General features: G+C 40.7%; 2 protein-coding genes across 5 annotated transcripts; both read left to right on the top strand.

Moving 5' to 3' along the window:
* The first annotated feature begins 1589 nt into the window (after window positions 1–1589).
* Window positions 1590–4218, top strand: LOC116261580 (short-chain dehydrogenase TIC 32 B, chloroplastic-like). Of its 2 annotated transcripts, XM_031640409.2 has the most exons (8): window positions 2063–2198; window positions 2324–2555; window positions 2659–2738; window positions 2840–2996; window positions 3106–3205; window positions 3272–3359; window positions 3470–3516; window positions 3609–4210. In XM_031640409.2, exons 1-8 carry the CDS (start codon window positions 2072–2074, stop codon window positions 3801–3803), a joined length of 1026 nt encoding a protein of 341 aa, XP_031496269.1. In that variant the 5' UTR covers window positions 2063–2071; the 3' UTR covers window positions 3804–4210. The 2 variants fall into 2 exon arrangements, with proteins under 2 accessions (XP_031496270.1, XP_031496269.1); XM_031640410.2 differs by lacking the exon at window positions 3470–3516 and having other exon boundaries at window positions 1590–2198; window positions 3609–4218.
* A 1493-nt stretch (window positions 4219–5711) lies between these two features.
* Window positions 5712–13099, top strand: LOC116259858 (uncharacterized). 3 transcript variants are annotated; one of them, XM_031637817.2, is made up of 13 exons: window positions 5712–5907; window positions 6015–6283; window positions 7535–7608; window positions 8268–8362; window positions 8479–8576; window positions 9096–9179; window positions 9557–9637; window positions 9762–9866; window positions 9963–10058; window positions 10915–10994; window positions 11790–11878; window positions 12091–12451; window positions 12568–13099. In XM_031637817.2, the coding sequence occupies exons 1-12, from the start codon at window positions 5721–5723 to the stop codon at window positions 12414–12416; spliced, it is 1584 nt and encodes a 527-aa protein (XP_031493677.1). In that variant the 5' UTR covers window positions 5712–5720; the 3' UTR covers window positions 12417–12451; window positions 12568–13099. The 3 variants fall into 3 exon arrangements, with proteins under 3 accessions (XP_031493677.1, XP_031493675.1, XP_031493678.1); XM_031637815.2 differs by having other exon boundaries at window positions 12091–13099; XM_031637818.2 differs by having other exon boundaries at window positions 5769–5907; window positions 6020–6283; window positions 12091–13099.
* The last annotated feature ends 2801 nt before the right edge of the window (window positions 13100–15900 follow it).

Here is a 15900-nt window from a genome sequence, read left to right as displayed (position 1 = left end):
ATTAGCGACATTTAGGAGCGAGTTAGTAAAGAGGATTCTAAGAAGTATGGGACGCACATCCGGATTCTCAGATGGCATCCAAAAGAGCTTTTCAATCATTGTCCAATAACGCTACCAAAGTACCATTTGTCTCTGTTTCCCCTTTCCTCCTTTTGGCCGAGCAAACTAATCTTTATCCGCTCTAGCACTAGGAAGAACAAAAGGAGACAATGACTCACCCTTTCGGCCTTAACACAAGAAAGTTTCAACCCCCTTTCTAAGCCCATCTTATTCCGTGAGAATTGGTACTCTTTCGAAAAACTTCTTTTAAGTTGAAAAACCTTTCAGTTTATTCTCGATTAAGACAATGTTATGCACCAGACCGACTTCTTAACCTGGGTTAAGAGGTGCTAAAGGTGTGTTCCGCTTTGATAGTTAAGAAACTTGGGCTGTTGCCAAGAAATTCTAAGAAAGAAAAGGTTTGCAAGGTGGTGGGTCTTCCTCACTCACGTAAACGAGCCACACCTACCCTTAGCACTCAATTTAAACCAACCTTATCACAGCAATGGCGTTAGTTGTATACTTATTTATGTCAAATATAAGCAACATAATGCACCCACTTCAAACGTTATATTAAGGCCACGTATGAATACTTGGTATTTAAATGTCCAGCATTAAAATGTCGAAAACAAAAGTCTTCAAGTTTTGGTAGATGTGATGACTTGAAACTTTTGATGCATTTGTTTAGGTGAAACTCTAATGCTCGCGCTTTTTTATCTCAAAAGTTCCACTTATCTAACTAGAACTCTAATGCTGAATCAAAAATAAGACTGAACAAAAAAAAATTGAGATTAATCATGTTTGTTTCACCGTATAACTTTCTTGAATTTTTGAGTCTCAATTTCGCTTACATGGCCCAAGAAGGTCAAATAAAAAAAGAGCTTCAAAGTAAAAAATGTAACTTGCATCGACTATTCTAAAATTAATTCATACCATCGAGGGAACACGTTGGTCTTTGACTTTCATACCGGGCAGCCGTGGTGTTGGAAGCCGGGCCTATATCATCCACGAGACCGGGACAGGAGAGGTGCACAAAGGGGCAGGCTGCAGGGAGTCGGACTGTCGGAAGCTACAAAAGGGTCTGCTTGCAGGTGCGAACGTGCACCGCTCAACTTCACACGAAGAAGAAACAGAAGCGTTTGCTTCTCAGAACCAACTCGTGCATAAGGGAATGAGGACATGGGGGACGGAGCTCATTTAATGCGTGTTTGGCTCCTGTTCCCGTGTACAAACGGAATAGACCGACCATCTCTGATGCTACTCTCTCTCATTTCCATTTTCCGTTTGCCTCTCTATTTTCCCTGTACAATTGTTGTATCGCCCATTTGCAGGAAAAGGAAAAAAAAAGGAGTGTGAGCTCTCCTTATCAAATGCAAATGCATGGTAAGTACGACCATAATCCGGCAACCTTTTGGCCTGGCGGGCAGTAGTTGGCTCTGGGTAAGCTGCGTTTTATCTCAAATGCGTTCCAGTGAAGCGAGGAAGACGCCGTAGTCTGTATCCCCGAATTTGGCAATAGTTTAAGAGAACAAGTTGTCGAGTCAAAATGCTTAAACCTGGAGCACATTATTCGTTGGTTCACCAAAAAGTAAGCCTCGTTTTTTCTAAAATATTCAAATTCTGTTCGTTGAATAATCATTCAAATGGTGAAAACTGAAAAAAAAAAGCTTTGTGAGGGATAGATATCTGCTTTAGTTTGGATCAACATTGTGAACATGGGTTGCTGATGATATCAAAAACCTTTAGAAAAGAAGCATAAGCATCACATTCATCGGCTTCAACCTCAGAAAACTTCCGATTCATGAAAAATTCTCACCTGTTTGATTGACCAGGGAGGAAGGTTCTGGAGAATAAGAAACTCTTTATCTAAGAAAGGATTCTCCTTCCATTCCAGACCTCACGTGGGGTCCAAGTATGGGGTACCGGTTATCTGACGCCGCAGGCTTTACATATGGTTGTCCGATCGAAGCGGCCCTCCTCCGCCTGCAAAACTCTCCCTGCGTTCTGAAGAAAAAAGAGAAAGATAACCAGAATGCTGGAAGTAGTTAGATACCTTACCGGAGCGGTTGGTCCGAGCGGCTTTGGCTCCAAGTCTACAGCCGAGCAGGTAACGGAAGCAGGAGCGTACACCCTCCGAGGCATTACCGCGATCATCACAGGTGAGCCCAACCGAGAAGAGCAGAGTTAGAGAAACAACTCTGTGTTTGTTCACGGATTTTTCTCTGGGTTTTCGTTCTTCGGCTGAGCCGCTGAGAGATGCTTTCTGTTATTGATCATAATTAAGGAGCCACGTCCGGTATCGGCGCGGAGACTGCTCGGGTGCTGGCCAAGCGAGGGGCGCGGCTCGTCCTCCCGGCTCGGGATGTGAAAGCTGCGGAGGAGACGAAGAGCCGAATAGTAGAGGAATTCCCCGGAGCTGAAATCATCGTCATGGCTCTGGATCTAAGCTCCATGGCTTCCGTCAGGAGCTTCGTCTCCGAGTTCGAGCGGCTCGGCTTGCCCGTAAACATCCTCATGTAATTAGGACCGCCACTGGTCTCCTCTCCACGGTGTTGGTGTTGGTTATTTTCATTTTTTCAGGCTTCCGTTTTAACTTGTCCTTTTCTTGGAAAACTTCAGAAATAACGCCGGAAAGTTTTGCCACAAGCATGCCGTGTCAGAAGACGGAATCGAGATGTCGTTCGCAACGAATCATCTCGGTACGGACGTAATATCTTTTCCGCGATACTTTTTGCAATTTTTTCCCCTCAAACTCTGTTGCTGAGGATGACGATGATATCCGTGCATAGTTAAATTTCAGGGCATTTTTTGTTGACGAACCTATTGCTCAGCAAGATGATCGAGACGGCGGAGCTTTCCAGCAAAGAAGGACGGATAGTGAATGTCTCTTCCAGCATTCATGGCTGGTTCGACGGCGACCGCATATGTTACGAGCAACTGTTATGCGGGAAGAAAAAGTAAGGAGTGGGGCAAAGAAGAAGAAGACTCTCTTGTTTTTTTCTTTTTCCTTTTCTCAGTTACCGGATTTCACCGAGTTTTACCATTTAGCTGATGTCTCTTTCTCAGTCCTTCCTTTTACGGCGGCAAGTACGATCCTACTCGAGCTTATGCAGTCTCCAAACTGGCGAACGTTCTCCACAGCAAGGAATTATCGAAGAGGCTCAAGGTGAGAATCATGTTCGCGTTCTCGGTGACGTTTAACACTTGAATTAACTTTACGAAAAAATTGCAGACAATGAACGCGAATGTGACGGTGAACTCTGTTCATCCGGGGATAGTTCGGACTCGGCTCACCCGGGAACGTGAAGGACTACTGACAGGTACTCTTTTTCCTGTTTTTTATTAACATTTTCATTTTTTCCGATCATTTTGGAAGAGATCAACATCGACACATGAGGAATCTCACCGCTGCACCTTTTCTTCCGTCAAGATATTGCCTTCTTCTTGGCTTCCAAGTTCTTAAAGACGATCCCGCAGGTGACGATTCCCATCTCAACGGCGATGGCCGGAATTATTCTCGCATTCGTACAATTTTTTATTTCTGATCGACTTCCTCCTTCCCGTCTCAGGCCGCCGCGACGACGTGCTACGTAGCGACGCATCCAAGGGTAGGCGGCGTCTCCGGCCGTTACTTCGCGGACTGCAATGAGGCGCCGACGTCGAAATTAGGAGCAAGCGACAGAGAGGCGGCCCGGCTGTGGGAGACATCGGAGGACATGACGAAGAAGTGGCAGTTGAAGAGATCGGCCGTCCATCCCTCGTGAAGCGGATAAACAAATCGGCTGCCTTTTGCTCGTGTGCTCCGATCTGTGAGTTCTTTCTTCCGTCATCGGGATTGACGGAAAAGTACCGAAGGTTGCCCATGAAGATTCTTCAGGGTTAGATGCCAAATTTTTCAGCGGAAGCAGAAGGGGGAAAGAGGGAGGGGAAAAAAAAAAGAGTGGGAAATGGTGAGACAGCGCGTGGCTTTCCATGTACGTTTCGTTTTTGTACCGAGTGATTCCTGTACAAAAATAATCTTACATATGTGGAACACACTGCCTAATTATCATAGAAAATTACCATTGTCCGTCTTCTATGGATAATTATAAGGCATAGAAGTGTTCGGTTCATTCATGTAGATATTATGTTTTTAGATCATACAAAATGGGATAGTTCATCTCATTCAAGTCCTCCTAACACATTTAAAAGTAAAGAAAATTAAGGGTTTATGGGTTTTATTCAAACAATATGTTGTTAACCTCTTACTCACCCAAAAGTTTCACAAATAAACATCAGATTAAGAATAAGTTTGGCGAGGCCGCAATGAATGAGCCAAAAATTGAATGTCTATCATCTGCTTTAATGATGCCTTTTGACTAAGCAACTGAAAACAATTGCGGTGTTTACTTTATTGGCTTATGATTGAAGCATTTGGAACGATCCAATTCATCTAGAGGAGAAAGAAATTAATGCCTAAAAATCTTAGTGAGCAGGACTTTTGGGAAGGTTCACTGAATAATCTATGGCAGTGGATTAATTTAATGCGGATGCCAACGTCGGATTAGACACCGAAAAGGGTCAGGTAACTGATTGTTTATTTTATTTTATCTTAACTTCATTGCAGTGGTTCATGGAAATATAAAAGCTAATTAAAAAAGATCAAAGTGGTATTCGTACAAGCCTGGCTGCATGCAAGTTTTAAACTTGAGAATGCCAATTTCCATCTCAACCAAATTTCTGATCTGGTAAGCCGTTGTATGATTAAAGTTGATCCGATAATAAAAATATGAATGCAATACATAATGACAAAGTTAATGATTTAACGGCCAATCTACTCTCACACTGGGCTTAGGCTCTTGATTTGATGGATCTCAATCAGCTTTAGTTCATTCAATAAAAAGGATATGAGCTCGGACAATCTACCATTTAATGGACCCCTATAATTCACCATAAATTTTTCACAATCTTCAATAAGGGACTAGACTTTCATTACTCTACTCCTTCTTCAAGCACTTGTGGGATCTAAATCCAAGTGTTGAACTAACATATTGTAAGTAATCTTCAAGGTTGATTAAATGATTAAATGATAGATTGTCTTCATTCTTAGTCTTTTTCTGAGAGAAGAATCAAAGCTATTAGAGAGAAGAATCAAAGCCATAGCAAATATGGTATTTTGATCTTTACATTCATACTTTAGACTCTTTTAAATTGAAGGAAGTGAGAGTTTAATACAAGATATGCTAAAGAAAGTTAAGATGGCATTTATAAATATGTTTTAGGAACATATGTTTTAGAAAAGTACTATGCTTTTGTTTACAAAAGCATAACATGATTATGTACAGTATTTAATCATTAAATTCAATAACAGTTTTTACAAGCACATTATATTCCTTGAAAAGAACAGCATGATATTTTAGAAATATATATTCTAAAAACTTAGTATTCTTCTTAGGAACACATTGATGAGAACCACTTCCATATATATTTCGAAATAAATCTAAGATCTGCATTGCCTACTTATATAGTTACCATGATTATGGGATTTAATTTGGTCCATCATCTGCATTCAGAAAGACTTTGTGTGGCCAAACTGAGATGATAGAATATCTCCCAATTGATCGCATTCGGATTAGGTTCAACATTTAAACAAATCCGAACCATTTACATTTCTACACCCCTGTTTGCCGCCGTCAGCCGTCATGAAACTTAAAGGCCCAGAAAGGGGAGAGGAGGAGAAAGAGGAGGAAGAAATGGCGTCTGCGCTGGTTCCCGTGACGGTCGGGAAGCTCTGGACGGCCGAGGCGATTCGTTCTGCGGCAAAGCAGTCACTTGGGATCGAAGTCGTCCCTCATCGCCTTCGCAGAGCCATAAGGAAGTTTCTTGAAGGTAAATTATCGCTCTCGCTCTATCTCTGTGTGTGTGTGTGTGTGTTTTCTGTATGGTGGTCGTGTTGCTTTCGTGATGTTGTGAGATGAGGAGTCCACAATCCACAGAGCAGGAGCAGGATCATATGAGGAGGAAGGTCCTGAGATTGTCAGAGTCCTTCAACGACATCAAAGGCGTCAACATCCAGATTACAGCCGCGACGTCACGGGAGCTCGTCGAGGACCCCCTCATGGCGTCTAGCCAGCAGTCCAAGCGTTGGAAGATCAAGAGCGAATACGGCGACATAGGGCTCAAGTACACAGACAATGAGACCGCTGCGTATGTCGCTGCTCGGATGCCGGCTGTCTATTGTGCTTGCCACAGGGTATTGGCAGAGGTAGAAATATGCTCATTTTCCTTCCTTGATATGATCTTTTTTCAGTTTCTGTACTATTATGATTTTGGGACGAAGACGCCGTTACCTGTTTGTGAGTATGACTGTGAGAGCAATCTGGTAGTTTATAGGCTGCTCAACGTGCAGAATGAGGTACACGATAAGAATAATTAAACCTTTCGTTGGATTCCCCTTTTTGAGTTTTGTTATCGTTTCTTATTTATTGTCGATCTTGTAGCTGGCCTTCGTAGATGATGGAAAGGGTTAGTTCTCAATGGTGGCCTTCCTCTTGTGGAGTGTGGTTCACGCTTAGATATATGGAAATGCGAATATTTCAGAAAACATAAAACCAAATACTAGCTCACGAACATGTGCCCGTCGTGTACAAACAAATTGAAGGGTTTATGAACCTTCCCTTACTTTAGGATCGTGGTATATAATACCGAAATGCAGTAAGTTGTGCAATTTTCTTTAGTTAGTGTGGCTTCTCAGGAATGGGACTGTTGAATGTAGCTTAGTGGATGATGGGTAGGCCATGAAACATTTGAACTAATTTGTGTTTATCTTTTTTTTTTTGCTCTGCCTCTGATTTATTAGGCCACGTACAGTATCCCTTATCTTTGATATGATGGCTGTTGAGGTGAAATGGAAAATTGATGTGAATTATCTCCCTGTACAACGTACTCAGTGGTGGGTGTATATGACTGAAGCTTTCTGGTCTCTCACGCTTCTAACTGCGAGTAGAAAGTTGAATGTGCACCCAGTTCTACATTTTGAGTGTCTACAGAAGTAACGGATGCCGTTATGTCCTCTAGGAGTCAGAGGTTCAAAGTTGAACTCAAATCGAAAATGTAGGTGGCATCCTTGAAGATTGTCCATTGGTTGTGTGGTCCTTTGCTCTCATGTTGAGTGCTTGCTCACTCTTTATGCTTGTGAGTGTTATTTCTGCTAGTTGCACGACCTTTGGGGTACTTCACACCTGGACAGTACCAGGACCTTTGTGCCTGAGACTGCTCACGCAAAATCCTACATATAATGTATGTTCTTTGGGTATATTTCAGTTATCCAAAGTGGTGGGTAAAAGTAGATTTTCATGCATTTTACAGTGCACGCAGCATCTATCGGTATTCACATTTTAAATTCAGAGAATTTGTGATTGTTTGTATTTCTGCATGGTGCTTTTGATCTTAATTTTATAATCGGACTTAGTTCCATTAGCGGCATTTTAACTGCTCAAAGTTGTGTTTCATATAGGTCTCCAGGAGGCTGGTGGATTTTACTCCTAAGAAGGCCTTGGATTTTGGTTCTGGTTCAGGATCTGCAATATGGTGAGCAACTTTGATTATCAAGTTCCACTCTGCAAAGTCACAACGTTGAGAATTTTTGTCATAATCATAATGCAGTACCTGGCTACCTACTAGGCTACTATTTTCATTGACGCTGTGTGTTCTTCTCTATAACATGAATCAAGGTAGTTATGTTGTTCTGGGATTTAAAGCATGCGTTAGTTAAAATGGTAGTTGGTGGCACCAAGGTTGTTCACTCCCAAGATAATATGATAAATGCACAACAGCCATAGATATAAGAAAACGTAAATAAAGGGAAACAGATGAATATTGGTTTTAGCAAATATTGAGTGCTACACATGAACATCTAATAAGCTCCATGATACAATAGCAACATGTTCAAATTTTTGGGCAAGTCTTGGTTGCTCCCTGAGGTTGAACTAAAGATGTGGGGGATTTGAGAGGATGTTGGCAAGACCATAGTTCTGAGTCTTCTCAGCAGATTGAATTGACTGTTCCTCTTTTTCCTTTCCCTGTCTCTTAACTTTCGATGCAACTGAGCAGGAAAGTGTCCTGAGTTTTTCGGTAGTTAGTGAGGTGGTCTTTTGTTCTTTCCATATTGTAACTGATTAATCTTTTGGCTGCTGTTTCACAGTATGATTTCTTATGTAACTGTATACTCTTCTTTCAAAATCTGATAGGGCAATGCATAAACTGTGGCCACACTCTTTAGAGAGGATTAATTTGGTGGAGCCATCCAAATCAATGCTGCGTGCCAGTATTAGCCTTTTACATGGTACCAAACTGCTAGGGCCTTTGATATTACTATTTCATTTCTTTTACGATTGATGAAGTTCTGAATCTAGTGACTGATGAGTCCCTGACTGACTCTTTCTTTTTGGCCTTTGGGAGATGTGAAGGGTTTGCCCCTGATTCAGAACTATGAAAGCATTCAGGCATTGTCTCAAAAACTTGAAAAGCCTGAAAGAGAGCATGACCTTGTAGTTTGTGTAAGCTTGCTGATCTTGTCAATGCTACTTTAATTTCTTTTATGTACTGATTTAGTTTTTCAAGTAACAACTTTCTTTTTCTTCCATTTAAATTGGAACATGCATGTGAAGCTGTCAAGGGTATCTTTGGATATGGTTTGATAAAAATAGGAGTTGCTTAGTGTCTATAAATGATCTGTTGGTCATTTTTTCTTTTCTAGCGTCAGTGCTGTTTGTTTTGCTTGACTCATTCCAATGTCCATGTCAACTTGGTCATCTGACAATCTAAACATTTAGCTTTGGCAGAGATTTTGTTTATGAATGGTTCCTCTGTTTATGTCTCCTAATTGTTAACTATTTAACTCTGCCTATTAGAGGCTGCTTGCGTTTACATCTACCCTTGATTACTTCTTCTTCTCTTGCAATTTTCTCTCACTTTTGACTTCTGTAGTACTGCTTCTTCTGTTAGAGTTATAGTTTTCCTCTTTTGTTGTATTATATGCCATATTGTATGAATTTTTCCTCCTAAAATGAATGCAGTCTTATGTCCTTGGAGAGATTCCATCATTGAAGGATCGGATTACAACAGTTCGCCAACTTTGGGATCTTACACAGGATGTCCTGGTAGGCTGTATATCCTCAAGTATAATATATTATGCCTTTTATTTCCTGCAACTGTTTAAATTTTTACTGACATTTGGACATTACAGCCTTTGATCCTGATCAGATTTCATCTTCTTATTTTGGTGCATCTTAAGAACTCTTTTTTAATATTCCAATTCTGACCAAGGGCAACAACACTTTTATGGAATTTCCTTTAGTGAAATGAAGCTGCATTGTTTTTTTTTTTTTGGCATGGCATCTTACGTGCATCTTGTTCACGCTCTGGAATCCCTGTTTCCCATTGCAGCTCACACAGTGTAGAAGCTAGTTGGTGTATATATATATATATATATATATATATATAGATGTTCTTTGTTGCTTATCCTTAAGAATTACAGGTTTTGATCGAGCCTGGCACCCCCTTAGGGTTTAGCATCATATCTCAAATGCGGTCTCACATCCTATGGATGTCAAAAAGGGTATGAAATAATTCCTTTCTGAAAAACTTTATGTATTAACATCTGCTATTTGAGTTAAATTATTGCTTTTGCTTTAATAACTTCACGTTGACTAACTGAACGTTTTTTTTCATTAATATACTAGAGATCCAAGAAGTCCAGCCACATGCTTGATGAGGCTTCTAAGGAGCAGGTGGAATCTGCAAACAGTATGATGCCTTCCAAAACTGATGCTTTTGTAGTTGCACCTGTGAGTATTTGTGAATGTCATTAATTTTCTTGCCACAGCGAGCTTGAACGCTGTGTTTTTCTCAACCATGCCAACTTACTGCCTTCCTTTTCACAGTGCCCACATGATGGACCTTGTCCTTTGGAAAACACTGGAAAGTATTGTCATTTTGTTCAACGGTTGGAGAGAACGTCATCACAACGAGCATACAAGGTTATTCTGCAGTTCTGTGAATCATTCTTGGTTGCTATATTTTCCTCTTTGTGTAGCTAAAACATCGGTAGCTCTATGATTCTGCCATGTGTCTTTGTGATAGCTTCAATTATATATAAAACACATGAACTTAGTCCTTGATTAACTTGTCATTTACCTTAGTAAGGCTTCATGTCATTCTGCTTTGTTAAAAACCTTAAGACTGTTGTTACCAACTGCTGGCATAATCCAATTCCTTACATGTAAGCATGGGCATCGGGCCCGGGCCCGGGCCCGAAAAAATCAGCCTGGGCCGGCCCGATTTATTTTTTTTATATTATTTTTATTTAATAATGATATACATATTTTTATTTAAAATATATTTTATATTTAAAATTTTTTATTTTACATTAAAAAAATATTTTTTTTTATTTTAACAGGGCTGGGCCGAGGCAGGCCCTGTCTCAGATGTCAGGTATCTGGCCGGGCCTGGACTCGATTTTCGGGTGTCGGGCTGGGTCGGCCCGATGCTCAGGCCTGCTTACATGTGCTAGATGTATAATTTTGTGTTAGTCCATAATTGGTAAGTATATCTTCGCATGAAATTTTCATTTGTCCAAACAATTGGAGTGACAAGCTGCAAGACATGTTAGCTCTTGTGGGAACCTAACCCTTGACAAATATTAAAAAAAAGAAAAAATAGTTTCAGCTTGAGGAGATGAAAAATAGGCTTATAGAGATCAAACCTATCTTGTGCCTTGCAGGTTTGACTTTTTCTTCCATTTGGCAAGGGGTTGTCCGAATTATGTGTTTTCTATATTAGTCAAAGTGTGTTCATCGATTATTGAAATGTTATTATCTTGGCATTTTTTTGCAGAAAGAAAGAAATCATACACTGCGTGGCTTTGAGGATGAAAAATTCTGTTATGTTGTTATAAGACGTGGTGTGCGACCAAGGTGAGAGACTGTTCTTGCTCTATTCTAGAAAAATAGATGCTTGTTACTCTTTGAATGGGTGGCTTCTCTTTCAAACGAACTGCAATCTCTGTTCTTGTGGTCCCTGATATTTAAACTGTTCTGCACGATAGGCATTTTCTATAATAGGTAAGCGATGAAATTTTCTGTGTGAACTGTCAGTGTTTGTTACCATGGAAGCTGTTTGTGGTCCTAGGTTACATTGAATTCACATGCTGTAACAATAAGCCAATAACCATTATTTAACTAGTTTCTATAGCCGATTTTTTTTTTCTCCATTTCAGTGTTTGGCAATTTGAAGTTAAGCATGTGAGTGACCTCGCTTCAGTTTCATGATTGCAATCAAGGAAATGCTCTTAACATTTAATAGGAAAGGTACAGTTTCTGATAAGCATAAAGTGGAATACCTCAGGATCTTTATCCATTTGACCCTCTCTAGGTTTAAAGAATGACATTCTTCTTCCATCCTGTTGTCTTGCAAATGAACATGCATAAAAAATGCTTGTGCAAGCAGTTTATTTAACTATTAACTTCTTGACATTTAAAGGAATGTGAGGGTAACAAATTTCTGTTGGATATATTCACTGTTTGCAATTATGAAATTGCACATGCTTTCAGGCGCTTTTCTCATTATACTTTGTATTAATGACAAGCTTCTTTGTCTCAGCCTTTACTTCTGCATTTCTGACTTACCAAAGGCTTGATTTTGGTGGTACATCTGCACGTAGTTGTTGCCTCGATATTTACTTGTCTTCCTAATTAGAGCTGGTGTTACAGGTCGCCTTGGCCACTTCATGGTATGAGATTTGAGACTTTGAAAGAACAACATGCGAGACGGAATCCTGAAGATCTTGAGGTTGACTTTGGTGAGATACCGGATGCCTGTCCCCTTTTCTCTAATCAGTTTTAAGCTGTCAACTTTCAGTTTTTTCCCTATAAAAGAATGTGGTGCCCCGGGATTGTTGTTTCATGTTCTTTAATAACACAATAGACCTTATTAGTTTGTATTTTCATGCCCATGCTGGTTTTTTTCATATGTGGGGTTGGACTTGGTATTAACTATGAGTAAGTGGAACAGAGGATCAGCTTCTATCTGAGGATGCGGATATACCATATGAAGCAGATCCAGGAAGCGAAGTCTCCGATCTCACAGAAGTAGAACCAGATGCCGATCAGGGGGAAAAAATTGAAGAAACTGTTCCCGCTGACGTTGGAAGTGGATGGGGCCGCATTATCTTTACTCCTGTGAGGAGGGGTAAGCGCATAACCATGGACGTCTGCAGGTCAACAAAACATGATGGATCTGAGGGCTGCTTTGAACGCATTGTTGTCACACAACATAAGAATCCTACCTTACACCGACAGGCTCGCCGTTCTCTCTGGGGTGACTTGTGGCCTTTCTGAAGTGAACTGGGTGTAGCGGCTGTTGTGCTTTAGTGGTTCGGTTTCTATTCACTAATCTATACATATCAAGAATGAGAAGGGAAAGCAATTTAAGTTTCTTAGCAAAGAAGATGCACTCATCATCAGTGAATTGCTGTTGTTGATTTTTCAGCAAAAGAAAGGTTGAGCCAACCGAAGGGATGTGCTACAGCATGGGGATCAAAGATTCTGGTCACTCGGGGGTCGTTGCTTGGTTGGTGCATGGTAATGAGTTGGGAGTTAAGATTGCGCTGCATTTTGCTGCGCTACTGGTTTCAGGCTCTAAAATGGAATCGGTTCCAGCACCCAAAGAGGAGCTTTAGATTCTTGATCCCAGGCATGGATGCCAAGAGTGGAAGTTTCACGTCCTTTCCGTCTTGAGATGGAGGATGCAGGTGATGGTAAAATCTTTCGTTTGCTGTGGTGGTTTCTTGTTCTCAGTACTTCTATGACCCCATTTATTCGGCACGAAGGCACTTGTGCAAGTGATGTCTCACTCAGGAATCTCCTTCGTTAGTCGGCTTACTTCCACTTTTTGCACCGTGGAGTTCTCGTTCTGTGCCTGATTTTCCTCAGCTATCAGCGAATCATTCCAAAGAACAAATGTAGAAAATTCATGTATGAAATTCTCAAAAATAATTTACTTGGTTGTTATCTCTTTCCAATTTGGTCACCTTCTCTTCAGAATGGTTTAGTGTAGCTTTCGGATGAGACCCTCAAGAAAAGTCGGTTTACCAATGTGAGGTTTTATTAATATATGGTTTTATATTCAATTTTTGAAACTTGGTTTGCGTGTTTAGCCGACAGAACAAGAACAACGTTTTTTAAGTCACCTAAGCATGCCTTAAAACGGCGATCTGTTTTGGTGTTTTGCCTCCAGAACGCAGTGGTAAGGTTTCATTAAGATCATCAGATGCCTTATTACTTTATTACTCACTGGGTATATATATATATATATATACCTAGTGAGTAATAAAGCGTCTCTGATATATAATATACATCCACCTAGTAAGTAATAAGGCATCCGAATGAAATATTGCTCCGTCCCTGAGAGAGTCTGGATTACCATATTGCTTTGTAATATTTATTCAAGAAAACTGATTTCAGTGTAAAATCCAAGGTTATATCCTTGTGCCTTGAAGACTTGTTTATTTCAGGGTTTAGGTGGATTTATGATATATCCTTTGAATGCCATGACGCTGTGTTGGTTCCATACATTTTTTGTGAACAAGGCCATTTGGCTAAGGGGAAGAACAAAGCACAATTTCTTGTGTTTACACGGTGGCACCGCCCACTTTCACGAGCCACGGCATTTATATGGAAAAATCCCATGCCATCTCCCATCTACGTCGAGCTTTAATCTTGAATAGAAGAAACCTTTTCGTTTTTAAACTGTGTTCCACATTTTTTCTTGTCAAAATATTGAGAGTTGAGTGCAGTGAAACAACTGTGACACGAAATTAACTTGGCCAATTTTACCAAGTGTGATGAACTGACATCCCTACCAACGAAATCAGGGTTCTCCTCACATGGCCACTTAAGTGAATGCAGCACAAGATGAGTTTTCCTTTACCTTTTCTGAAAAGGAAAAGGCATACTGACTAATTAATGGATGCCCGAGCCTCTTCAACTCAGTTGTAGGTCCTGGCTTTGATGATGGTCTTAATTTACCCGATGATTCACAGGGTGAAATAATCCACAAGGTATCCCTTGTGGGTTGCAGAACAAAGATAGTGACCTGAGTTGATCCCTTTGATGTTTTTACAGCAGGCAATTCACATATTAAATATGAATGTGATTCGGGTAGGATATCATCGTTGCTTCCTGATCCATGAGCTTCAACCGTGTTCAGACTGCCTCAAACAGTAAATAATTCATTTTGGTGAGTAACTGCATTATTTTACTTTTTTTGCTGCTAAGTAGGAAGATGTTCTTTTCCTGAAAAATTCCTTGTCCCCACTTGTCCTGCTTTTTCTGTGTAAGTGGGTGCATCCACAAGCATTAAAGGCGAGAATTACAGTGTCACTTCCTGTATTTAGTAGGACCCAATGCCAACCCCTCCCATTCTTAGTATTATATAAAAACCCAAATGAGGTTCATGTGCATCTCTCTGTGAAATGGTTTCTGTTCAGATGGCCAGAGTGGGGACGCCGATTAATAAGGTGTCCGAGCCAACCAATAGAGGCTCGTACAAGGTTATGGAGAGCGGGGAAAAGGGTTATTAAGAGCAGTTGGTAAAAGTAACAGATTCATGAATTTATCCTAAAAATTGAGGCAGATTGATGAACAATTTGTTCTGCTGCCAAACACGCCTTAAGTCAGTCTCAAACCGGACACACCTGTGCTTATGCCCCTTTTGTCAGTCCCCTCGAAAGACTTGATATCATGACATTAGATTAGGATTGAAGTGCTAGTCATCTACAGTTCGTTTCATATCTGTTCATTCTGCAACGTCTGTTCAATTGGCGTTTCAACTAACACAAAGAAGGATTTTTCTGCTGTACCCAGTATGATCGTGTCAGATGCTCAATCTGTTTAATGTGGAACCCGAACACTTTATTTCTTACTTGTTTAAGAAATAAAATTGGCCGGTTTAAAGAAAGTTTTTCCTTTCATTTTCTGCTCTTCTTTTTCATTGATTCAAGAAACTAGTTGCCTCTCTTATTTTCTGTGGGTTCAAGCCCAATCACCGCTCTTGCTGAAAACGAGGTACTAGAAATGCAGAAGGTATGATGTTTAACGTGTTCTTAATGTAGCCTGCCACTGTATGGCATGAGAACCCTCTTTTTTGTCAGTAAGGAGGTCAGAAACTCAGAGCAATACTTGTAACAGAGAGAGAGAGAGAGAGAGAGAGAGAAAAGGACGACAAGCACCCCCCACTTAAACCATACAAGCACCTCTCAACCCAACTCAACTCTCATGAAATCGAAAAACGAACGTACTCATTATGTGCCTTCTCGACGAACGACGCTGCACTCTAATAAATGGCAGCGATTATTAGTGGGGGGGGGGGGGGGGGGAGTGAGAAGTGTAGTCTGTGAAACCAGGCGAGGTATACGCTTTGATTAGGCAGTCTAATATGACTGATGAATGGATATCCATTATTTAGGCTAAGCACGTCCCCGCATCCTCTTCCTAGTTCCTCTGGTTGGCTGTTGAAGATTGATTACTTACTCATTCTGGGAGCTGAACTACTTGTTGGTTGGGTGGGCCACTGCCCACGCCAGCCCATTAAAAATTTCATTATAATGAGTTAACTTTATATTGTTATAACTTTAAATTTATATGCAGTGGTCACACCAAAGTTGTGTCACTCACACAAGTGCCACACTGATAAAAAATCTTAGCTCCGCCACTTGTATTGCCCTGGCCAGTTGGTGTCCCTTATGCAGCTTAGAATCTGAATCCTCCTCCCATTTGTTTCTATCTTGCGCTAGAGCAAATAAAATCTAGAAATTTTGGTGCA

This window comes from Nymphaea colorata, chromosome 9, assembly GCF_008831285.2.
Source record: "Nymphaea colorata isolate Beijing-Zhang1983 chromosome 9, ASM883128v2, whole genome shotgun sequence".
In the NCBI taxonomy this organism is placed as follows: domain Eukaryota; kingdom Viridiplantae; phylum Streptophyta; class Magnoliopsida; order Nymphaeales; family Nymphaeaceae; genus Nymphaea; species Nymphaea colorata.
The sequence above is the reverse complement of the archived record's forward strand: the minus strand, read 5'-3'. Positions and strand labels throughout refer to the sequence as shown.